General features: G+C 40.4%; 1 protein-coding gene across 1 annotated transcript in view; it reads left to right on the plus strand.

Annotated features, from left to right (window-relative positions):
• The window catches only part of APLF (aprataxin and PNKP like factor), a 39,574-nt gene extending 15,634 nt beyond the window's left edge, over positions 1–23,940 (plus strand). Inside the window, 4 exon segments of the mRNA XM_087888116.1 lie at positions 9,054–9,176; positions 14,206–14,252; positions 17,443–17,484; positions 23,250–23,940. Of these exon segments, the coding sequence (XP_087744242.1) occupies positions 9,054–9,176; positions 14,206–14,252; positions 17,443–17,484; positions 23,250–23,455 (418 nt within the window). The 3' untranslated portion in view covers positions 23,456–23,940.
• Positions 23,941–25,411: the final 1,471 nt, after the last annotated feature.

The following is a 25,411-nucleotide window of genomic DNA, read 5'->3' on the forward strand; positions in this document are numbered from 1 at the left end:
CTGCATCAAATTGTATTAGTGATCAGAGTTCCAGTCCCGTGTGGTGTTAATTCAAGAACTCCTTGTATATTGAAAGTATTTAAGAAAAATGGAATGCATCAAATTATTATTGCAGCCATTTTATTTGATTTCATATACCTATCAAAATAATTTATACCATTGGAGCTACCTTATATTTATTGTTCTGAAAAACATCTCTGAACTCTTAAATAACTTCCATGGAAATGTGTATGGCTGTTACTAGTATTTGTTTTATGGGTACTACAATTAGTTGCATAAGTTGTTTTGAGTTTTCTGTCAAAACAGTTTGTCTCTTTGTAACAATAACACAATTACAAATAAAGAGTATTTAGTCATATATAGTTGCATCTTAAGAGGCTTCTGTTTGTAAATGCTGTAAAAACACTTCTCTCAAGGTGAAGTTGATTCTCATTCTTTTAGAATAAATGGTAGGGAAGAGGAAAAGGTAGAATGCCTCTTGAAGAGCTGTTTCTCTTTGCACATGAAAAGTAGACTGAAGCAATTAAAAGATAGTCATTAACTATTGACTCTTGAGCAAAATCAGGTGCTAGGAGAAGTGCATAATATCAGATTGTGTTTTCACTTTTAAGTTTTTCCAATCACATAGGGAGGCATAGTTTCCATTTGTGATTCTTACATGGTATTACAAGCATGCTGTATATGCTTGCAATCTATATGCATGCTTGTAATACCACATAAGAATAGATGAACATAAATAGTATCCTGTTAAATTAGAGCCCTGTTCCATCTTGTCCAGCGGTTGGTTCTCTCAGTGGCTAGCCAACTGCCCAAGGAAGCCTACTAGTCTCCCAGCAGATGGCCCTCAGAGGCAGTCACATTGCCATCAAGGCCAATAGCCAGTGATCCCCACGACTTCCTTGAATTGGTTCAATCTTTTTTTTGAAGTCAGCCAAAATGGTAGCCAGCTCCACATCTTGTGGTAAAAGTCTATGTCTTGACTGATGTTTTTGTGTTTTGATCAGGTTTGATCTCCAGTGCAGTAGATAAATGTAGCAAATCCACTGTGAACAGAGCTGGAAGGATAGAGAAATTTGTCTGAGTTTTAAAATGCACAATATTGCTATTCTTCATGTGTTCACCAGGACTAGCATTGCCAGATGGATGCTACAGATAGAAAGAGAGAGAGAGATAATACAATATAGAGCTTTATAATTCTGTAAAAATTTACTGCCTTTTCAGTTTACACTGTTTCAAGCTTATCTAACATAAGATTTATGAGAGACAGTATATTCTCTGTCTCCAGAAAATTTAATTTAATTTATTTTATCTAAATATATAAAAAATATAAAAGCAAAATCCACTTGCTCAGCATGAAATCTCCAGAATGGTAAAGACTACAAACTTGAAATTTGGCACGTACTCTCCTCTTGGCTTCAAGACATCCCCTGATAATAAGCCCAATTGGGCTTTTGAGCGTATGGCAATAAGGCCAAGCGCTTATTTCAGGGTTCAAAAAAATATAAGACAGAGTCTTATTTTCAGGGAAACAGGGTATATATCAAACATAAGATCACCTATCTCACTTATAGAGCGACTTGAGGCAGTTACCTTTGTTATGAAATTCCCTCGTATTGGCATACAGTTCTATTTGGCTAACCCAATTAGGGTAGGTTTCAAAAAGAACTATTTGCTTCCTTTAATTCTCCATTGTGGGTGGAGACAGCAGCCAGGATGGGGGTGTGCTCATCTGCTATACTGATAGACTGAGCCAGTCAAAGTTGCCAAGTCCCGCCCTTGTTGCTGGGCAAACCCAGCTTTTGGCTCAGTCTGTCAGCGTAGACAGGCGTGTGGGACTGTTCCTCTAGCAATTTCTACCTATACTTACCTTTCCTCTATTTGGATCTGTTTTCTCTGATTGATATCACTGGTTTGACTTTGGACATCTCTCTGGACTGCTCTTGGACTTCGCTTTAAACTGTAAGAATTTGAAGCCTCAGTAACTGGCCTGCCTGATTATCTGGGGAAACCTTTTTTCCTTTTATTATTATTATTATTATTATTATTAATCAAATTTCTATACCGCCCTACTCCCGAAGGACTCAGGGCGGTGAACAGCCAAGATAAAATACAGACAATACAAATATTAAAAATCCCTTAAAATTATTAAATATTTCGGCCGAAACACAGATTAAAACACCCAATTTATAAAATCACGAATTAAAAAATTTAAAATTTAAGAATTTAAAAGAGGGAAGTTAGGCCAGGCCAGCTTGCTGAAATAGAAAAGTTTTGAGAGCACGGCGAAACGTGCGCAGGTCCGGGATCTTCCGTATCTCTGGGGGGAGCTCGTTCCAGATGGTAGGTGCCCCCACAGAGAAGGCTCTCCCCCTGGGGGCCGCCAGTCGACACTGTTTGGCCGATGGCACCCTGAGGAGCCCCTCTCTATGGGAGCGTACTGGTCGGTGAGAGGCTATTGGTAGCAAAAGGCGGTCTCGTAGATACCCCGGTCCGATCCCATGGAGCGCTCTAAAGGTGGTAACCAAAACCTTGAAGCGCACCCGGAAGACCACCGGGAGCCAGTGCAGCTCGCGCAGGAGGGGGGTCACATGGGAGCGCCACGTCGCTCCCATAACCACCCGCGCGGCCGCATTCTGGACCAGCTGGAGCCTCCGGGTGCTCCTCAAGGGGAGCCCCATGTAGAGAGCATTGCAGTAGTCCAAGCGGGAAGTGACAAGAGCATGAGTGACCGTATTTAACGAGTCCCGATCCAGAAAGGGACGCAACTGGCGAATCAGGCGGACCTGATAAAAAGTCCCCCTGGCCACGGCCGTCATATGCTCTTCTAAAGACAGCCGTGAGTCCAGGAGGACACCCAAGTTGCGAGCCCTCTCCGTGGGGGGCAATGACTCGGCCCCAATAGTCAGTGATGGCGCCAACTGACTATATCGGGATGTCGGAAACCACAGCCACTCGGTCTTGGATGGGTTGAGCCCGAGTCTGTTTCTCCCCATCCAGATCATCCACTTTATTTCCCCATCCAGATTATTTCCACTTTATTTCTTTCTGAGTAAAACGCTGAGTTTTTTTGTCGTTTGTGGAGCTTTACGCCCCCGGGGGAGAGGCTTCGAGCCCTACCTCGGCTTTTTAGCCGATTTATCATTTGCGGAGCTTCGCGCCCCCCTGCATTTGCCTCCGGCGGCCATTTTGAGGAATTTTACTAACGGCCGTCTCCCCTTGCTTATTACATCGCGCCGTTTCTTTTCCGTTTTTAAAGGTCTTCAGCGGATCGGAACCTGCGAGTGGAGCTTCGCGCCCCCGGCAGGTCCGGCTTGAGCGCCTGAGCCTCTATTCGATCGGCGCTTGGGGAGGTGGTTGTGTGCAGCCCGCTGTCAGTTTCGGTGCCAAATTTAACTGCAGAGGCTTTTCGGCTTGCCGTGGCTGCGTTGCGCGCCCTTTCTCTGCCGCACCAACGAGTCAGGGGGATTGCCTGATCGCTGCGTTGGGAACGTTTCGGAGGGGTCTCGCGCCCCCATTGACGATTTTTGCACGATCTCCAGTGAGGTGAAATTTCTTAGTGGAGCTTTGCACTCCCCTCCCGACGCGATCCCCAAAGTGCCCGGTGGACTCTCAACGGTTGGTGCAGGCCCGGGCGTTCCTTTTCCCAGTGGAGTTTTTTACGCTCCCATTGACTGGGGCCCCTTGTCTGTGCCCTCTGCCTCAGGATATTTCAGTTGTCGGGCCTCCAGGTCTCGGCCTGTGCTTTCTGACACATTATACCTGATCCTTCTGGTTTTTTTCTTGGCATCTTTGGCCACATCTCCTGAACTTTGTTTCATTATTTGGCCTGACATATTAATTGTTTTAAGATGCCCAAGGCTTTGCATAAAATGAAACATGGCCGGAAGGCTGGGCGCTCAGAGAGCCCCCATGCTAAGGGGGATCCGCACCCCAAAAAGGACCACTCTGCGGGCCTCACTTCCCGATCTACTGAGTCTGATGTTCCTCGCTCGCATCACAAGTCCTCCTCCCACCTTACGACCTCCCGTGCTGACGCCCGCCGGGACAAGGTCCTCAAAAAAATCTGTGCTAAGGCAAGCACTCACCAAACTTCCTCCAAGGAAGTAGCCACTGTTTCCCCCCGGGGGGCTACCACATCGGGCATGGGAGCGCAATCCGACCAAGTCTCTCTTCAAGATTGCCCAGTGGTCATTCAACCAGAAAATCTGTGGGGTTCGGAGGCTGCCCCTGCACCGCTTCCTTTATCTGCGTCCCCTCCAGGGCGGGCCGCCCTTGAACCGGTGGCTCAAACACCTGACCTGAGATCTGACGGGACTCATCAACGCGAATTTCCATCTCCTGACCAAATTCAGCAAATGATTACAACAGCAGTGCAGCAATCGTTGGCTTCCCACTTCCTTTCCACCGACGGGGCGGATTCCATTCGGTCTGCAGTGGCTCTTTCTAGAACAGATGTGCATCCAGATGACGTACTCTCGATCGAGGCTCCGGACTCTCCTGTATCCTCTATTGCGAGCCGTTCCTCTTCCGTGGCCGCCGAGGTGTGTCCCGATATGGATTTGTCAGAAGATGAGGACCTTCCCCCGGATCAACCCGCCTTTACGGGTTTATTTCCTCAAGCCCTGTTCAAATCCCTTCTGCACAAGGCAATTGCTACTGCCCAATTGGACTCTCCTAAACCTTCTCCGGCAACTTCAACCGTGCCCAAGGGGGCTCTAAACTCTCTGTTTGCTGAACCATCGCGTCCGGTGGACACCATACCTAAACCACCTCTGTTCCTCGATGTGATCCGGAAGCAGTGGGCTTCACCTGGGTCAGCTCCGGCACCTATTTCAACGGACCGGCGGAACTTCACTGTGGCTTCGGATCTAGACTCCCTTCTCCAGGTTCCATCTGTCGACGCGCCTGTGGCTGCTCTCTTGCCCCAGGCTGCGGTTCCGGGAGTTCCTGATGAAGGCCTCCGTCCGGAAGAACGCCGGGCAGACCAGGTTTTACAACGGGCTCACCAGGGCGCCGCTTGGGCTATTCGGTCGGCGTCAACCGTCTCTTTCTTTAACCGCACTACCCTCCTCTGGCTTCGCCATCTCCAAGACACCTTGGCTACGGAGGATGTCCGCATTCGGCAGGAACTAAACAAGATCATAGTTGCCACACAATTCTCAGCGGACGCCACCCTCAATGCCGCGCGCTTTGCAGCTAAATCTCTTGCATCTTCCGTTTCTGCCCGTCGGTTGGTCTGGCTCCGTCATTGGCAAGCCGATGCCAGACACAAATGGCGGTTGGCTTCGGTTCCCTTTGGCGGCTCCAAATTGTTTGGGGACTCTCTAGATTCCTTCCTCATTGAAACGAAGGATAAGAGAAAAGTCCTTCTGATGGTTTTCCGCAGGGGGGAGCCTAGATTCCAACCTTATCCGTCCCGGTCCCAGCCTCGGTCATATGAGGGTACTAGTTTTGCGTCTTCATCTTCCAGACCTCATGGGAATTTTCAGCCCAGACAGCCGGGGGCTCATGACAGAGCGCCCAGAGGTAGGACATTTGTCTCCAAACGGCCCTTTCGAGGGGGAGGAGGTCGTTTCTCCAGACGCCGTCGGTAACTGCATTCCGGATCCTCCCATAGGGGGCAGATTGGCCCTTTTCGCCCCTGTTTGGGAGGAATCCACCTCCGATAAATGGGGCCTGGCCACCCTAAGATCTGGGTTGGCCATTGAATTCCTTTCCCCTCCCCCGAGGTTCTTTGTGCGCTGTCCGCTTTCCCATGACATCGGGAAGAGATCCCTTATGGATTCAGCGGTTCAGCATCTCCTTTCAATCAGGGCGATCCAACCCGTGCCCGAGATTGAACAGGGCACGGGATTTTATTCCCGTGTTTTTCTTGTACCAAAGTCTTCGGGGGGGTGGAGACCCATTCTGGACCTCAAACGTCTTAATCGGTATGTCTCATACCGTAAATTTAAAATGCAGTCTCTTAAATCTATTCTCGACGGTGTTAGGAGGGGCGATCTCCTCTCTTCTGTAGACCTCACCGAGGCCTATCTCCATATCCCCATTCTCCCTTCCCATAGAAGGTTCCTTAGATTCTGTTACGGGGGGCACCATTACCAGTATCGGGCCTTACCCTTTGGCCTCTCATCGGCCCCTCGTACCTTTACCAAGGTCCTGGCTGCCTTGGCAGCTTTCCTTACGGCTAAATCTGTTCATCTACAATGCTACTTGGACGATATCCTGATTTTGTCATCCAACCATCAGCAAGCTTTCTCTGACCTGCAACTTACCATCCGTACTCTGGCTGCCCATGGCTTTTCCATTAACGTAGAAAAGAGCCATTTAACTCCTTCAACTCGCTTGATCCATCTAGGGACTCTGATAGATTCGGTGGCGGGGAGGGTCTACCTATCGCGTGAGCGACAGGATAGTTTGCGATCACTAGTGGCTAAAGTAATGCGGACCAGGTCTGTCTCTCCCCTCGTTCTGTCCCAACTCCTAGGGAAGATGATATCCGCCATCTCTTTCGTCCCATGGGCCCAGCTCCACTCGAGGGAACTTCAGTGGTACCTTTTACCCTGGCAGAAGGCAGGCAGGAGCACCTCCCGATCTTCCATTCCTACCCCTAGGAAGGTGCTCAGGTCTTTAGCATGGTGGCGGTCTCCAGCTTTATCCCGGGGTTGTTTTTTCTTTGACCCACAGAGAGTGGTGGTAACAACAGACGCCAGTCTCCACGGCTGGGGGCCCCATTGTCGGGGGCAGATCGCGCAGGGCGCCTGGACCGACGTCGAATCCCGTCGACCGATCAACTGGCTGGAACTACGGGCTGTCTACCTGGCCCTGCGAGCTTTCCGTCGCATTGTAGCCAGTACGCACGTCCTCGTCCTCATGGACAATATTACAGCGAAGGCCCACATCAATCGCCAAGGGGGCACTCGATCTCTGTCCCTGATGGCGGAAGCATTGCGACTGGGAGTCTGGTCGGAGATTCATCTTGCCTCGTTACGGGCGGAACACATTTCCGGTGCCACCAATCTACAAGCAGACTGGCTCAGCCGCCAGCGACTGGACCATGCGGAATGGCATCTTCACCCGCGCATCTTCCAACTGATTGTGGCACGTTTCAGGACTCCAGTGATAGACCTTTTTGCCACTGCGGACAATTCTCAACTGCCTCGCTTCCTCTCACGGTACCCATCGCCTCATGCGGAGGCTGTGGATGCTCTTCGCTCCCCGTGGCCTCCGGGACTCCTCTATGCGTTTCCTCCGGTCTCTCTGGTCTCCCGGGTGATTCGCAGATTATTGATGGAGCAGGCGGAGATCATACTTGTGGCCCCCTATTGGCCTCGCAGACCTTGGTTTGCCGACCTTGTGTCGCTCTCAACATGCCAACCGTGGCAGTTGCCCCAGCCGGAGGACGCATTGACACAAGGGGCTGTGCGGCATCCGGACTTGCAGTGGCTCCGTCTGACCGCCTGGCGGTTGAGCGGCAGTCGTTCTCAGATGTCAATGTACCCGCCGACGTAATCGACACCATTCAAGTGTCGCGCAGGCCCTCGACTAATAGGATTTACTCGGCCACCTGGCGAGCCTTCTGTGCCTGGTGTGATCGTACTGGGGTTCAGCCTCTTCGAGCATCAATTCTCAACATACTAGTCTTCCTGCAGGAAGGTCTGGCTAGCGGCCTTTCGCCCAACACTCTGCGAAGGCAGGTGGCAGCGATCTCGTCGATACTTACCCTCGGATCGTTGTCCTCTCTGGCTCAGCATCCGTTGATTCGCCGTTTCCTACGAGGTGCTACGAATCTCTGTCCCCCAGTTCTGCATAGGTACCCAACTTGGGATCTCTCACTCGTTCTCAACTCACTCACGGCGTCCCCGTTCGAACCTTTACGGACAGTGAGCCTTCGGCTTTTAACGTGCAAAGTTGCATTCCTGGTAGCAATTACCTCAGCTCGCCGCATCTCAGAGGTGGCCGCCCTCTCCATCCGGGAGGATCTTTGTGTATTCCACACAGACCGTGTGGTGCTCCGTCTGGATCCCACCTTTGTGCCGAAAGTTAATACCACCTTCCATCGCATGCAGGAACTGGTTCTGCCTAATTTTTGTCCTCACCCATCTCACCGACTCGAACGACGGTGGCACTCGCTGGGTGTTCGTCGAGCTCTGCGGATTTACATTAAGCGAACAGCGACTATTCGCAAAACGGAATCGCTCTTTGTGTCTTTCTTGCCATGTTCCTTGGGCAATAGGGTATCGGCCTCTACCATCGGTCGTTGGATTCGCCAAACGATAGCCAAGGCCTATGATCTGCGCGCCCTTCCGAGGCCTCCTCGTCTGACGGCGCATTCTACCCGTAGCGCAGCAACATCGGCGGCCTGGGCGACCCAGGCATCCTTGCTGGAAATCTGCAGGGCGGCTACGTGGACTTCGCCTTCCCCATTTATTCAACACTATAAATTGGACAAATTCGCCTCGGCGGACGCCGCCTTTGGACGCAGAGTGTTACAGCGGGTGGTTGAAGGGGGGGTTGTTTCGGACCAGCCTGGTCCCACCCTCTCGTAGGGACGTGAATCTTTGGTATGTCCCATCCTGGCTGCTGTCTCCACCCACAATGGAGAAGGGGCGTTGGTCCTACCTGAGACGCACCTTCTCGTTGGGTGGAGACAGCAGCCAGACCCTCCCTTCTCCAGTCTGGTCTTTATCTCTTGTGCATTTCCTCTCTCCTTTAATTAGTGTCCCACACGCCGAGCCTCTCTTCTTGCCTTCGCCAAAAGCTGGGTTTGCCCAGCAACAAGGGTGGGACTTGGCAACTTTGACTGGCTCAGTCTATCAGTATAGCAGATGAGCACACCCCCATCCTGGCTGCTGTCTCCACCCAACGAGAAGGTGCGTCTCAGGTAGGACCAACGCCCCTTTTAGTTGAAATAGTTTTGTAATATATACTCCTAGTTTTTATTGTTTTATTGTCCTTTGCATTAGTTTAACTGAATTAATGGTGTTATATTTCTCCTAGCTGCATACATTTGAAATATATCTTGATTGTTGACGTAGTATTTCTAAATTTCACAGAAAGAATCCTATACATTTCCAGCAGTTTAGTCACCCTGGTGATAGTGATTATTATGACTCAGAAGCTTTAACTCAGGTTGATAATGATAGGCCTGAATGTCCTTATGGAACAGCTTGTTACAGGTAAGAATGATCATTTAGAATAATTTCAAAGTTTGGATGATAAATATTTCACTTGCATGTTATGTCATTGAGAGATGCCAAATGTACTTTCTACTGATTGACTCAAACGTAGCACGTATACAGGTATTCCTTGACTTACAACAGTTCGTTTAGTGACTGTTCAAAGTTACAACGGCATTGAAAAATATGACTTATGACCGCTTTTCACAGTTAGGACCTTTGCAGCATCCCCATGGTCATGTGATCAAAATTCAGAGGTTTAGCTACTGGTTCATATTTATGAGTATTGCTGTATTCCAAGGTCATGTAATCATCTTTTGTGACTTTTTCACAAGCAAAGCCAATGGGGAAGCCACATTCACTTAACAACAGAGTTACTAATTTATCAACTGAAATGATTCACTTAATAACTATGGCAAGAAAGGTCGCAAAATTGGGCAAAACTCATTTAACAAATGTCCCACTTAGCAATAGAAATTTTGGGCTCCACTGTTGTAAGTTGAGGACTACCTCTATTTATGGGAATCGTGTAGACCCAACTTTTTACCTGGATAAATATTACATATGATTATCTAAGTTGTTATTAAAGGTTCACTACAACCTAAAAAATCTAAAATACAAGATTTCAAATCACAGAAAAAATACCAAAGCAAAAGGCAGTGAAGACCATTCACCCAACCTGTTGCTGGAAGAGATTATAACAGTTGCAATCAAATACTGTATGAGTGAATCCAGCTAGACACAAGTGAGAGCCTTTGTTGGAGCCTACCTTGTGACAATAAGAGTAGTGAGAAAGGCTTATTTCTCCATCCTTATTGCATTTTCCAAGTGTTGGCCAGTAGCCCTGTTTAGGGCAACCCAATCTCTTCTGAGTTAGGTGGGATTGGTGGAGCATCTGCAAGGTACCTGTGGTGGGTGTTCTTCATACCTGAGAGATAAAATAGCTTAAGTGATTTGACCAAGTAGAATTTTGCTATATATTCCAATTCTTTTGGTTCTAAGTCCTACTTTTAATTTACACTTTACAGCAAATTATCTTTTACAAAGAGTCTTGGTGGGCCATATTTTAAAAGCATAAGTTCCATAGAGTACATTTTAAAAAACTGTGTATTACAAAGGACAATTATCCAGTATTTTTTTTTAATTAAACAGTTGCTTACCTCCCATTCAAAGCTTTTTAAAACTTGATTTTACATTGTGGCTTTTCTATATGACATATCTGGGATGATGCTGTTTTACAAAACAATGATGGAAATTTCTAAAATTTTGGAATATTTTAGCTGAAAGCTAACCCTTTAGAGCATGGGTGTCAAACTCACAGCACCACATTGCCGTCATGTGACGTTTAGTGATGTTTTTCCCCTTTGCAGAGCTGTGATGGATGTGACGCATCTGGCCCGCAGGCCGTCAGTTTGACACCCCTGCTTTAGAGCATGTGCTATTGGGTAGAGTTCTTGTCTATCCCTTCAGTTTTTGTTTGATTTACATATCAGCTATACTATCTGGATTCTTCTTTTTGTTTGCCATTTTTGTCTTTGGTGTCATGGAGAATTTGTTGATTCTTTTTATCTCTGGAAGATTAACTTTTTTTTATTTAAAAAGTTTTAACAATCATTACAACAATTAGTTGTAAAATTAATCCGATATTTGTTTTGAATATAGTCAATCCATCTTCTCCATTCCAATATATATCTTTCATTTGAATGGTCCTTCAAATACGCTGAAATTTTGGCCATCTCTGCTAAATTCACTACTTTTAGTGTCCATTCTTCAATAGTAGGCAAGTGTTCCTTCTTCCAGTACTGTGCCACCAAGAGTCTGGCTGCTGTTATTAAATTTAAAATCAACTTAGTCTCTATAACAGTACAATCTGTAATTATGACTAACAAAAAGAACTCCGGAGTAAATTTTATCTTCTTTTTGAGAATATTTTGAATAATCCACCATATTTTTATCCAAAATGCCTTAATTTTTTTACATGTCCACCATATATGATAATATGTGGCATCATCACATTCGCATCTCCAACACTTAGGTTGCACACTTGGATACATACAGGCTAACATTTAGGATCCAGATGCCATCTATAAAACATTTTATAAAAATTCTCTCTTAAATTTTGGGCTTGCGTGAACTTCACATTTCTAACCCATATTTTTCCCATGTTTCCATCATTATTGGTTCTTCAATATTTTGTGCCCACTTTATCATACAGTCCTTAACTAACTCCGTTTCTGAATCTATTTCTACCAACGCATTATGCAACCTTTTTATGTGCATTTGATTTTGATCTCTAATCTGTTTTACCAGATTCTCCTCATTTTGCAGAAAACCAATTTTCTGATCTTCTCTCCATCTAGCTTGCAACTGTACATATTGAAACCATGTTCGAATTGTCCCTTTTTCTCTTAGTTGATTCAAAGATTTTAATTGTAGTATACCTCTTTCCTTGTTAAGAAGCTCTTTATATGTAATCACATCCTGCCTTTGCTCTACACTTATATTCTCTATCGCGTGTCTGGATATTGCCCACAATGGTAACTTCTCGTTTAGTTTATACTTATATTTTTTCCAGACACACAATAGAGCATTCCTTAATATATGACTTTTAAAAGTCTTGTCCACTTTCTTATCATATAATAAGCATGCCACCCATAAACCAAATCATATCCCTCAATATTCAATATTCTTTCTTCTGTTAAATTCATCCAATCACTCATTGCTGATAGGACAGCTGCCTCATAATATAGTCTTAAATTAGGCATTTTGAGACCTCCTCTCAGAATCCTCAGGCGCAACAAGGACAAACCACCAAGAACAACGTTGGAATGTAATGCTGGTTTAATCTTGTCCGTCCCGAAAACGCTGCAGTCGTAACGTATATCCTGCATTATTTTTTGTTTTATTCTCGGTCTCTTCCCTGCCCAAACAAAATTATTAATACCCTTCTGCTATATCTTCAAATTCTCAACTTTTTTAAGTATTGGTATCATTTGAAAAAGAAACAAAAACTTAAGCAAAACATTCATTTTTACTGCTGCTATTCTTCCTAACAAGGATAATTGTATTTTTTTCCAGTTTTTCATCTCTCTCTGTATTTTATGGATCATAATTATACTTAAATAATTTCACATTTAATGTCATCATAGAGACCCTTAAATACTTAACTTTTTTTACAATTTCAAATCCTATTAATCTTTCTAATTCTTCTTTTTGATTTGTAGTCAAAGTTTTAGTTATTATCTTTGTTTTCCCTGCATTTATTTTAAATCCAGATACTTGTCCATATTGATTAATTATATCCATTAGACCTACAACCGACTGTAATGGTTGGGTTAAAATAACCAAGTCGTCTGCGAATGCTCGTAATCTATAGTCATACTGCCTAATCTTAATTCCACTTATTTTGTCCAACCCACATATCTTACTTAACAAAAATTCCAAAGTCAAGATAAACAATAATGGAGACAAAGGGCATCCTTGTCTTGTTCCTTTTTCTATATTAAAAGTATCTGTTAAACTACCATTAATTATTATTTGCGCTGTTTGTTTCTGATATATTGCCTTAATAGATTTTGTGAAATGTTTTCCAAACTGCATCTTTTCTATTATTTTCAATAAAAATTGCCAATTCAATCGATCAAATGCTTTCTCTGCATCAAGAAATATCAGCACCGCAGGGATTTGGTTGTTCTTCCCCAAATAGTCCAATAGGTTAACCACTTGCCTTACATTACTCTTCATTTGTCTACCATTTATAAAACCAGTTTGATCATTATGAATCATTTGTTGCATGACTGTCATTAACCTATTTGCTAATATTTTAGCAAAAATCTTGTAATCTGTATTTAAGAGTGATATGGGCCTATAATTTTTTGGCTGGGTGTGGTCTTGCTCCTCCTTTGGAATCAGAGAAATATAAGCTGTCCTCCAAGATGGGGGTACGTCTCCTCCAGATTGTATATTAGTAAATAATTCTTTGAGTGGTCCCACCATTTCTAACTGCAAATGTTTATAATAAGCAGCTGTCAAGCCATCCGTCCCCGGAGCTTTACCCACTTTCAACTGCTTAATTGCAAACATAATCTCCTCAGAGGTTAGATTAACTTTTTATTGACTTTCCTGCAGAGGAAATTCTGTTACACTGAGGTGCCTACGGCAACAAGAATGCCTTTCAGAAAGAGGATCTGAAAATTTTCCACCACTAATGAGCATTCATTTTGCTTCATTGATTTAGCAGAAAGACACAGCCAAGGCTTTTGCTCATTACCAGTAGCTCACTAAAAGGTCACAATGGATTGTTCTTCTTACTTCCCATCATAGGAAATAAATCTTATCGTGACTTCAACAGCTTTGGATTTCATAATAATAATTTCAGTGCAAAAGCCATCTAACTGACCTTCTATTGTGATCCTCAGCAAAGTTGGGTTTAATGGTTCAAGCCTCAGTAGATGGCATTCAACAATCCACACTGGGCAAACCTATTGTTCTTCCCTCAAAGCTGAAGAATAGCAAGTCAAACTCACTTATTCCCCCCCACCCCGGCAAATCTATTACATACCTTACAGCAAAGAAAAATTCTCCATTGCTTTATTTATGGAGCCTCCAATAATGACAAAAATCAAGGGATAACAGTTACTTCTCTTGTATTCTGGGCACACTATTTTGTTGCAGGCTTCTAAGAAGACTCATATATTGCAATTCCCCCCCCACCCCCCACCCGGCCCAATTACTCATCAAGGAGAAATCTTAGGCATAGGAGCCTATGATAGATAGAGAAATACTTGGAAGCTTTACCAGTAAAGATAGAACTGGCTAAAGTTGCCACTCCCCTAGGAAATGAATGGTTCAAAAGTTATTTTTTCAAAATGAGAAAATCATATTTCCAGTATGATTATAATTGGTGTGCTTCCCTTTGAAACAAAGATGAAGAATTGTTTGCTTTGTCTTTTATTTTTCTTTTCATTTGAAATTTCAGGTGATTAGATGGAAACTCAGGTTCATCTTCTCTAACTGTTTCTCTTTGCAGAAAAAATCCACAGCACAAGTTGGAATATAAACACACAGCTCCTCCAGGTAAAATGCTTTTATTCTAATGTATATGAAGAACAGATCTTTCTTAATGTAACTAATGAGGTAAAATATAAAAACTGTGCCGATAGAGATTACACTGGGATTAACAGTGAAAAAATAAAGATAATTACACTGGGATTAACAGTGGTATAAAGATGATTACACTGGGATTAACAGTGGAATGATAAAAGAAAAGGTTGAATTAGATTATATAAAAAGAAAATATATCAATGGATATAATGTATTAATTTTTATTAAGATGGATGGTATCATTTGAGAAAATTGATAGCTATAATAATTGGGATATTGTTTAAATACATATAACAATGGTAATAATTTGAACATTTTTCACTTAAGCAAAAAAAAAGAAAATTGAAATAATGTATGATTATGATTTATAAACAAAAATTACTTAATTGGTGTTCATATAAATGGTATGGTTAAATAGATAGAATTTAGGGAAATAATTGGGAAACTATTAAATAGCATTATTTGAATTAAGAACTATGCTTAAATGTTAAATTGCTATATTTTTAAGATTAGTGATAAGATTTAAATTTGATAAAGTAATAATGGAATAAAGATTTCATGAGCATTACATGAAGTAATAAATAAATGTAAGGAAGTTTTAGAAATGGAAATAACTTTGGAATATAAACATGTTTGAACTGTATTGTTAATAATGAGGATTTAGGGTAAGAATTGTGAAATGTATTATTAGGTATTAATTGAATTAAGATTTAAGGTGGGTTAATAGAAGGGTAATTATATTGATTAAGTAAATATGAGCAAACTTTTTCTAAGATGGTATTAGTTGAAATATGTGATTTAAGATTAAGAAATATGTGTTATTGCAAAATAGAATATATAAAATTTTGTTAAAGATGACAAAAAATTGAACAAATTGATGACCGGATCAAAGCTCTGTTCCGAAAAGATGTAATTTGTATGTTTGGGGAAAAAAAAACTTTTTGCAAAAAAAAAAAAAAGACTGTGCCGAGGTAGTACTGTGGAAGTGTTGTTGCTTCTGTAGTATGGTGCAATTCTGCTGGAATGGGAATTTATGTGATTTTTGGAAGTTCAAGATAGTTTGATTTGGCTTTTGACTATAAATTAAACAATCAAAAATAATGTTGCTTGTTAAAACTACTAACATAATACATTAAAATATACTGTATTTTAGTAAAATTAACAGATATTAAAGACTGAACAGAAGTGTCATTTGAAGCAAGTTTGGTGAGCATTCTGGAAATCTCAAATTACTTGCCAGCTAACAAAAAGGGTTCTCTTCTGAGCTACGATACATTTGAATTACTATAAACACTTTTAGGTCCAATGGTTAAGCCAAACAAAAAGAATTCATGGCAAAATTGTTAATTTTTGCAGCCAGCAGAATATTAAATCAAGCAGATGTAAGGACTTATCAATAAATTGGCAAAATGTATTAACTAAGCAATTGGCAAGGGAGAAGGATAAGCTGGTCAGTTATGATAAGAGTGGAGAATTATATTTAAAATATAACTGAATTCTGTTGTCAAGGATGAATTGCTTTAGGTTTAGCCAAACTTTCTTAGAACCAAATGAGGTAGCTGTTAAGCTGTAAAATTTAAAGCTGCTGTAGATTACTAGCTGCCTTCCATAATGACATAAATTCACAAGGTTAAAGAACTCAGGCAACTGTGAATAAAAACTAATATGAGCCAAAATTTTAGGGAGCAAAGCTGTATGTGAGACTCTACAAAAATTAGACCAGATCCTAATCTTAATGTGGAATTAGATACTCATCAAGGATTTTGCAGCAGGGATTTAAAAAATTAAATTAGACAGTTTTGATATAATTATAGTAACACATTTGCATTCCATATAAAATATCCTGATATATTAAATATAATTACACAGATTTTATTCTTCTTGTGACTGGAGTAAAACTATTGCATTATCAATATATAAAAAAGGAGCTTACTGTATATAGTAAGAAAGATACGAGGCAACTTTGGCAGGCAGGAGAAGGGTATAAAAAATCAAGATGATGGGCATGACAGCCTTTTTAAAAATATGGGATGAGATACATGAAAAAAGAGTGGGACTTTGATTATGTAATTTTTGTTGCCAGGATGCTTTTGTTTATTAGCCCCACCTGTGTGAGTGTCTCTGGCCAGCTATATTCCAGTCGTGTCCATAGAAATAGCTTGAAAACAATAAAGTATGAATTTGCCATGGCAGAGTAGAGTATTTCAAACCCTTAATCCCAATAAAAAACAGTATGAAACAATAATGCATCTAGGCCCCTTTCCTTTTTGCCACAAATCTTGACAAAATTTGAGTAATACAGTCCCCTAGTAGTAAGAGGCAAAAAGATCTGTTTTGGTTCTTTCATTCTAAAAACACTTCAATCTCCTTTATAACCTAAGTTGGCATGAGATGAAGTCTGCAAGCTCTTAACCTCTAAAGTTGTCAACTGTGATAAAAAGAAAACAATTGTTTTCTCCCACAGTCCTATCATCTGCTGTTTCCTGTAAAAATCAGTGGTGTTAGTATCAATTTTAGGTACTTAACTATTTGCATATTTCTTTTCAAGTATGAACAATCAAGTTCATCCAGGCCAAGAGCTGTCATCACTTCCCATGGTTTGAATCCTGTCTTTCAGTTTCCCAATTGCAAAGCAATGTTTACATCCCATCTCCAACTTCTTACTTTATAGTCACATGCATTCCATGAAATTTGTCCTTTGACGGGTTTGCTTCTTTGTAAAGTGTTTAGAATGTACACTTGGACCCATCTGTCATAAACAGGTGCTCTCCTTAAATGCTTTTAAAATGAATGGAATGTCAAACTGGTGGCTATGGTATGAGTCAGGAATAAAATTTTCAAGAATTACTGATGCATCTTTCCTAAAGATTAAATATCACTATGGATGCATAAGGTGATTGGTTTATTGGGTAAAAAAACCTGAAACTGGAAGAGCCCTGATACAGAACATGTTTGGCTGTTCAGTGAACCAAAATAAATAAAAGAAGTTACAAAACCTCTTCCTGCGATTTGGGGGTGATATGAGAATGGTTACAACTCCTCCAAAGAGGTGCAGATAAGTAGGAGAATTTTTATAGGTGTTCTCTTTCAGTTTTCAGCTTTAATAAATTTCATAGCAGTTTGGATTGTTTTATTGGTAATAATTTCTTTTTCTTTTCTCTAGAATCTGAAAGAAGGCAGACAAGATCAAAAGTTACAAGAAAAGGTGAGATTCTGTACATTTTCAAAAAGCACTGGCCTATAAGCATAGGTGAATTCAGTAATTAGCTTTGGTCACCATCCTACCCAGATAAATTAGTATAAAAATTACTAAATCCATCATTATAAAACAAAGATAATGTACAGGTAATCCTCAACTTACAACCATTCGTTTAGTGATCGAAGTTATAACAGCACTGAAAAAAGTGACTTATGACTGTTTTTCACACATAAAATTATTGTATGATCTCATGATCAAACTTGGGGCACTTGGCAACTGGCTAAATTTATGACAGTTACACTGTCCGAAGGTCATGGAATCACCATTTGTAATCTTTTCAGCTAGCTTCTGACAAGCAAAGTCAATGGAGAATTCATTTAACAGCCATATGATTCATTTAACAACCACAGTAATTCAGTTAACTGTGTCAGAAAAACCCATAAAATGTGGAAAAACTCAATAACTACCTTGTTTAGCAATGGAAATTTTGGGCTTGAGTGTGGTTATTAGTTGAAGACTAATCTGTATACCCTTAAAGAAGTTCCCCTTATGTGAATAATGATATATTTTAATATGTTCATGTAGATCAACATTTCTGTAAGTATACCAGTTCTCTTAGGTAAAAAGAGATTAATTTATTGTAATGTAATGTAATGCTTGGATTTGACATTTGGTTTATTTTGCAAGCAGTTTGAACATAATAACATGAAATAGTGACCTTTTTAAATATGTTTCTTGTGGCTTTGTAGACTTAGCTGTGAAACATCTTAGCAATTATAGAAATGACCTGTAATGTATCCAAATATCCACAATACATACAACTTTTTAAAGTAACTTACTATTTGGAAGCCAAATTACCAATAGCACTTTTATTGCATAAATTTATTGGGAAAGGAAGAACTGAGAATTTGTATTTTCCCCAAACATCTTTAGCATTGATAGCACACATGATATTAATTTATAAAATTAATTTACTTAACTGAGGCTGAGAAGGATGAGAATTAACTTAAAAGTTCTATAGTAAGAGTGAACAAATGTTTTCTAGAAGTGGGACAAACATTTTGAAATTTGCTTATTTTGATAGCTGAAAAAGTTGTTGAAGAGACATAATCAGATAAGTGCACTGTTGCTGCTGTTTTTTTAAAAACTTCCACCCATGACTTAATCACATAATTTAATTTCGGGGTATGTTTCTTAGAAAGAGAACTACTGTTGTACTAGAGAAATAATTACCCATAGCAACTTGAATTCTGCAACTTGAATTCAGGTTATGTCAGGCTACAAAGTTGACATCCTTGTAGAAAAAGAACACAAAACAAATAATTTTGGAGCGCTTTGTCCAAAGAAGGAGCATTCATATAAAATGTTAAGTCTGCAACAGAGATGAAATCAAAGGATTTATGGAAATTGAGTTTTTTTTTTTTTATTATTATTATTATTATTATTATTATTATTATTATTATTATTATTATTATTATTATTATTATTATTAAAAATACAGTATATTAGCAATTCAATAGTTAGCTGTTGAAGGTGCTTCAAAGAAGTACGTTCAAATAGAGCTAGATAAAACGGAAAGAGACAAAATTGACTATATGAGATTATTTGTTTCACTCTGCAGAGGGAAAGAAAGGGACAGTTGCTCTTGAAATTGTAAAGCAGGCAAGAAGAGGAAAGAAGATTATACTTCTTTACATTCCATTTAAGTACTGATACTGTAGAGGAAGCAGTGATCCAGTGGTGAGGAGAGAGGCAGCCAGACTCTATCCTTTCATAAGGATAGAGAGGGCAGAAAACATAACTCGAGTGAAAGAAGTCTTGATTACATTAGAATGCAACAAAGAGGACTTGGAGTTTCTCATCATCCAGCATACAAGATGTTCTCTTTTCTAAGATAGTAGAAGATGTAATCACATTCTGTCCCCGACTGCCTGTTCTTGCCAACTATATCGTTTCAGGCAAAATGATGAATGAAAAGTAAAATGGGATTACCAGAGCAAAATTGTGATCAACTCACTCACTTGTCTATTGCTTCCTCGTATTTCTTCTGAAGGTTAAAAAGCTTATCAAAAGTTAGAGCTGATGTTTTGCATTTCACATAATCCTTTTCAAATGTTCTTGGTAGAACTATGTGACTTGGCTAAAGTCTCTGCAGTCCTGCCTCAGTAGTTTTGCATTATATATTGTGATACAGGAAATTGAAAAGGCTATTCTTAGGAATGCTTCAAAGAGTTTTTTCATTCCAGGATATCTGACTTGTATGTATCTTTAGAGAAAAAAAACAAATTCATACTGATACACTTGGGAAATTGAATCATTTTTGTATACAGGGTACTCCTCAATTTAGGACCACAATTGAGCCCAACATTTATGTTGCTAAGTGAAACATTTCTTAAGTGAGTTTTGCCCCATTTTATAACCTTACTTGCCACAATAGTTAAGTGAATTATTGTAGTTGTTCAGTTAGTAACACGGTTGTTAAGTGAATCTGGCTTCCCCATTGACTTTGCTTGTCTGAAAAAAAGCTGATCATGTGACTCTGGCATATTGCAACCATCATAAATACGAACCAGTTGCCAAGGATCTGAATTTTGATCACATGATCAAGGGGGTGCACTTTTTTCAGTGCCACTGTAACTTTGAAAAGTCACTAAATGAACTGTTGTAAGTTGAGGACTACTTGTATAGTAATTCTTTTTTTTTTTCAAGAGAGCCTTAGGAAAGAAAATTAAACTGACAAAAAATTTAAAAACAGCTTTGACTAACCCAGAATAGTACAATATATACATATCTTGAGGCTTCTCATCTAAATGAGAATTTTTTAAATATGATAATATCCCATCTATTACATTGAATGTGTAATGTCTAATTATCATTAGTACTGTGCAAAGTTATTTTGTTTCAGTAGTTTGTAAATTTCTGATTTGTAAAGTGGAACTTAAAACCAAAGACATTGAGATTAAAATACGCTTTTAGGCCAATAATTTCTAAAAATATCAATCTAAAACTACCAGATTTTCCATAAATAATTATTATTGTTACAATGCCAGCTAATATTTAAAATAGTACTACAAGTCCTCACTACTAACAAATCACTACTTCTCCAGAAGAGTAAAATTTGTCTATATGCTATTGGCAATGCCAGCAAGAAATACTGGCTGGTAAAACTGTGAATATTAGAATCAGAAAAAAAAGTTCAGATGGGTTTTAGTTGAGAAAGGAATAGAATAGAATAGAATAGAATAGAATAGAATAGAATAGAATAGAATAGAATAGAATAGAATAGAATAGAATTTTATTGGCCAAGTGTGATTGGACACACAAGAAATTTGTCTTGGTGCATACGCTCTCGGTGTACATAAAAGAAAAGATTATGTTCATCTTGTACTATCAAGAGCCTTGGTAGTACAGTGGTCTAAGGCACCCTATTATTAAGCTGGTTATTAAGACCAGCTGCCTGCAATTACTGCAGGTTCGAATCTCGCTAAGGCTCAAGGTTGACTCAGCCTTCCATCCTTTTTAAGGTAGGTAAATTGAGGACCCAATTGTGGGGGCAATAAGCTAACTTTGTATAAATATACAAAAGGATGAAGGCTATTGCTGAGCACATTGTAAGCCATCCTGAGTCTCCGGGGAAGGGCGGCATATAAATCAAATTAAAAAAAAAAAAGAATCATAAGGTACAACACATAATGATATTCATAGGGTACAAATAAGCAATCAGAAAACAATATCAATATAAATCGTAAGGATACAAGCAACAAAGTTACAGTCATACAGTCATAGGTTGGAGGAGATGGGTGATAGGAATGATGAGAAGATTAATAGTAGTGCAGACTTAGTAAATAGTTTGACAGTGTTGAGGAAATTATTTGTTTAGCAGAGTGATGGCGTTTGGGAAAAACTGTTCTTGTGTCTAGTTGTTCTGGTGTGCAGTGCTCTATAGCGTCATTTTGAGGGCAGGAGTTGAAACAGTTTATGTCCAGGATGCGAGGAGTCTGTAAATGTAAATCACAGCCCTCTTTTTGACTCGTGCAGTATACAGGTCCTCAATGGAAGGCAAGTTGGTAGCAGGAGTGAAATCTAAATTTTTTTGCTACCGGTTCTGTGGGTGTGGCTTAATTAGTGGGCGGACTTGATGGTAAGGTGACTGGGTGAGCGTGGCCAAGTCAATGTCACTTCTTTGCCCTTTTTTAACCTGCAAAACACAACACAACACAACTGGCTCACCCACAATGTAAAAGCAGCTGTGCTAGACCCAAAATGGCCCCCGCAACAAGCAGGAACCTCACACAGCCACAAGAAGCCCAAAAAAACAACTTTCACACTTTACACACACAAAATTCCACATACAGCTTTGTGAGATTTTGTCTGTTTGTGTAGTTAGAGTGAAACACTACAGAAACACACTAAATCTCAGAAAGCTGCACAAATATTATTTTATTTTAATTTATTTTTATATAAAAGCAGCTAAATTTAAAACTTCCTAAACTTTAAATGGCTAGGTCTAAAAAAAGAACAACTAAAAAAACCCCCAATTAACTATTTTTTTAAAGCTCCCAAAGGGGAAAAAACTTACCCAATAGAACAGGGGTCTCCAACCTTGGCAACTTTAAGACTTGTGGACTTCAAACTCCCAGAATTCCTCAGCCAGCTTTGCTAGGAGTTGAAGTCCACAAGTCTTAAAGTTGCCAAGGTTGGAGACCCCTGCAATAGAAGGTACAAGGCAGGCAGATAGAGCTGCTCTCTGCTGAGCTTGATTGCAGGCAGGGAGATTCAGTTGCTTGCTGATGCAATGGATTGCAGGTATTACAGCAAGCGAAGCAAGGCAGGCGTTGCGATCAGCAGCTAAGGTAAGCAAGCTGGAGGCTGGGAGGGGGGGTGAGGGATTTTTGCTACCGGTTAGCAGGCAACTCAGCTGGGATTGTCAGAGCTTGGCTCGTCAGAGCCATTTAAAAGAAAAAAAGCCTCTGATGATCACACAGCTCAGCTGGGCATGGGGGGCGGGGGCAGGGATTTTTGCTACTGGTTCTCCGAACTGCCCACCAGCATCGCTACCTACTCGCCCGAGCCGGTCCGAACCGGGAGCATTCACCCCTGGTTGGTAGCAATTGTTTTTTCTGCAGTTCTAATTATCCTCTGAAGTCTGTGTCTGTCTTGTTGGGTTGCAGAACCAAACCAGACAGTTATAGAGGTGCAGATGACAGACTCAATAATTCCTAATGATATTAGTTAAACATTTTTATTGCCTTTCATAACATTAGGCCACAAGAAGTCAGAGAGGAATTTGGTGGCTATCAATGTGGAATAGTGACAATCAATTCAATTAGCTTTTGTGCATAAAAATGGATTTTCAAATTTGTTTAGAAATTGAGATAAGATCAAATACTTTCCAAATCAGAATTTGAGTGTTTTGCATTGAAGAGCATTAAAGCTGGAGTGATCCCATTATTAAATATGATGAGATACCAGTGGACCTGTTCTCTTGTTTCACTAAGTAGATTGAAGAGGCAAAGCTGCATCAGTTTATTTATTTTTTTTTATTTAGCTGCATCAGTTTAATACTGTATACATATTTTCATGCAGTTTCTGATAACTATCGTTTCTCACCTATCCAAATTGTGTTTCCGTATTGGTGTAAAAAACTAATTTATTTGAACATCAAGTATGAACTTATAACATTTAGTTTATAAAACAGGGTATATTACTCTCATTTTGCATTGGACATGGAAACCCAAGATTTTAATTTTTTATTGTTGAAAATTATATAGTAAGAAGTGTTCTTGCGGATGACAGTGATGATGGTGAAGCAAATGAATACAACTTGAATGACAGTTTTATAGATGATGAAGAGGAGGAAGAGTGTGATCCTACTGATGAAGATTCTGATTGGGAACCAGATTTTCAAGACAATGATGGTGAAGATATGGACATGCTTCTCAAAGAAGCACAGAATTTTGTTAAAACCAAGAAGTAACTGCATTCAAATATTTTGATAGCGTTTATAAAGCATCATTCACAATATGAAACATGTATCCCATTAGGTAATAATGTCACTTTTTAAATAGTGACTTACTTTAATTTTACTTCATAAAATTGGATTATATATGTACATTTTCAAAATGTCATGACTCCATAGCTGATAATGCTTGTGGAAAATTCTTATGTGTTAGGGAGTACATTTAAGATTGTGGGATTAAAATCACTTTTGTAGTGATAGATATGGCTTTGTGATTTAAAATGATGAATGCTTTCCTAAGCTTTGTATTAACACATTTCATTGCACATATGGATAAATAGTAACTCCATATGGCACTAATTTGGATTTCATTTCTTTTTTCTGTCAGATTGATAATAAAGCTGTAAATAGTAACTGCATTTTCTTGTAATATGCTATTTAACATTACAAGTAATATTATTTCTATTTGAAAAGAAAGTATATAAATTTATTCTGAAAGACAATTATGTTCCCAATCTCTCTTCAATATTTTAATTTCTCTGAAGCAATGTTTGAACTATTATATTCAATGGGCTGAAGCTGAAACATATCCTAATTTGATCAGCTTTACACTGCAACATCATAAAATGTCTGAATTGCACTTTGAATCTATTGTATGCAGATAACAAGTATGAATATCAAGAAAAGATTCCATCTGTTATTCTCCTGGGCAAAAGCAGTAAACTCTGGCAGACAGTGTCCAAAGTGCAGTATTTTCCTAAGATGTCAGTACTGTATTGCAAGACCTTTACAGTTATGAATCTTAGCTCTAAAGAGCCGGGAGTCAGTAGCTCTTCACATCTTGTGTTAAACTATAGTATGATTTGTATGGTTTTGGCACCTCATGTTGTGCAAATCTAGCATTTCTGGACTTTGTGGCTTAGAGTAAGGGGGGAATCTAGCCAGTGTTTCATGTACTGTTTCCAAGTCACAAAGAGAATACTGCAAGCTTTATTTTATTTGAGCTTTATTTTCACAGCTTTTAATAGTGGTTTTAAGAGGTATGGGCAGTTTATTTTTTATTCTATTTAACTCATGGGATAAAATAAAAGAAAATATAGTTTATTCTCCCACTCCCATCCCCAATTCTAAAACACTATTAGGGTGGGGACAATTCTATTTGTATCTTTTGGAAGAATAAAAAAAGAGAAATAACTTATACTAATATAGGAGAGGAGCAAATAAAACAACAGATGTCTCATATAGGAAGGAAGGTGTCAGAAATATAAGATGCAAAGAGGCACAATTAGAAAATTAAAGTTGCTCCAACGTAATAGAGTATGTTGCCCATTTTAATTGGCTGAGACAAATGAGGCGTTGGTCTTACTGTGAACGCCGTTTCTCCGGGGGCTGCGGAATGGGTCAGGAGTGGGATGATCCAGATGGTCTGATCAGATATTGAGTCGAGTTGATTTGGCCACGCCTCCTCACGGCTCCCTCATCTCCAGTTAATTTGACGAAGACGGATCTGAAAGACAAGCTCAGGTAGAAGTTAACCGCAGACCGCAGGCTGGGAGGGGCTGACCCACTCCACAGCCCCCCGAGAAACGGCGTTCACGGTAAGACCAACGCCTCTTCTCCAAGTAGGCTGCGGAGTGGGTCAGGAGTGGGACATACCCAAGCTCGTCCGCTTCACGGGTGGGAAGCCTGCAAACTCGAGGTTCCCGCAGCCAGGTGTACCTGTTGTAGGACTCTACTGCCGAAGGAGGCATCCGTTGATGCGAAGACGTCCAGGCAATAGTGCTTAAAAAACGGCATAGGAGTCGTCCAGGTGGCTGCTCTACAGATGTCTTCGAGGGAGGCTTGCGTGGCCCAAGCAGCAGTGGTAGCTGCGCTGCGCATGGAGTGTGCAGTGATGTGTCTAGGTGCAGGAAGAGCCTGCGCCTCGTAAGCCCGGGCAATACATGCTGGGATCCAATGACCAATGGTGGCCGA

This window comes from Pantherophis guttatus, chromosome 1 (assembly GCF_059756535.1).
Source record: "Pantherophis guttatus breed Tessera chromosome 1, ASM5975653v1, whole genome shotgun sequence".
Lineage (NCBI taxonomy): Eukaryota > Metazoa > Chordata > Lepidosauria > Squamata > Colubridae > Pantherophis > Pantherophis guttatus.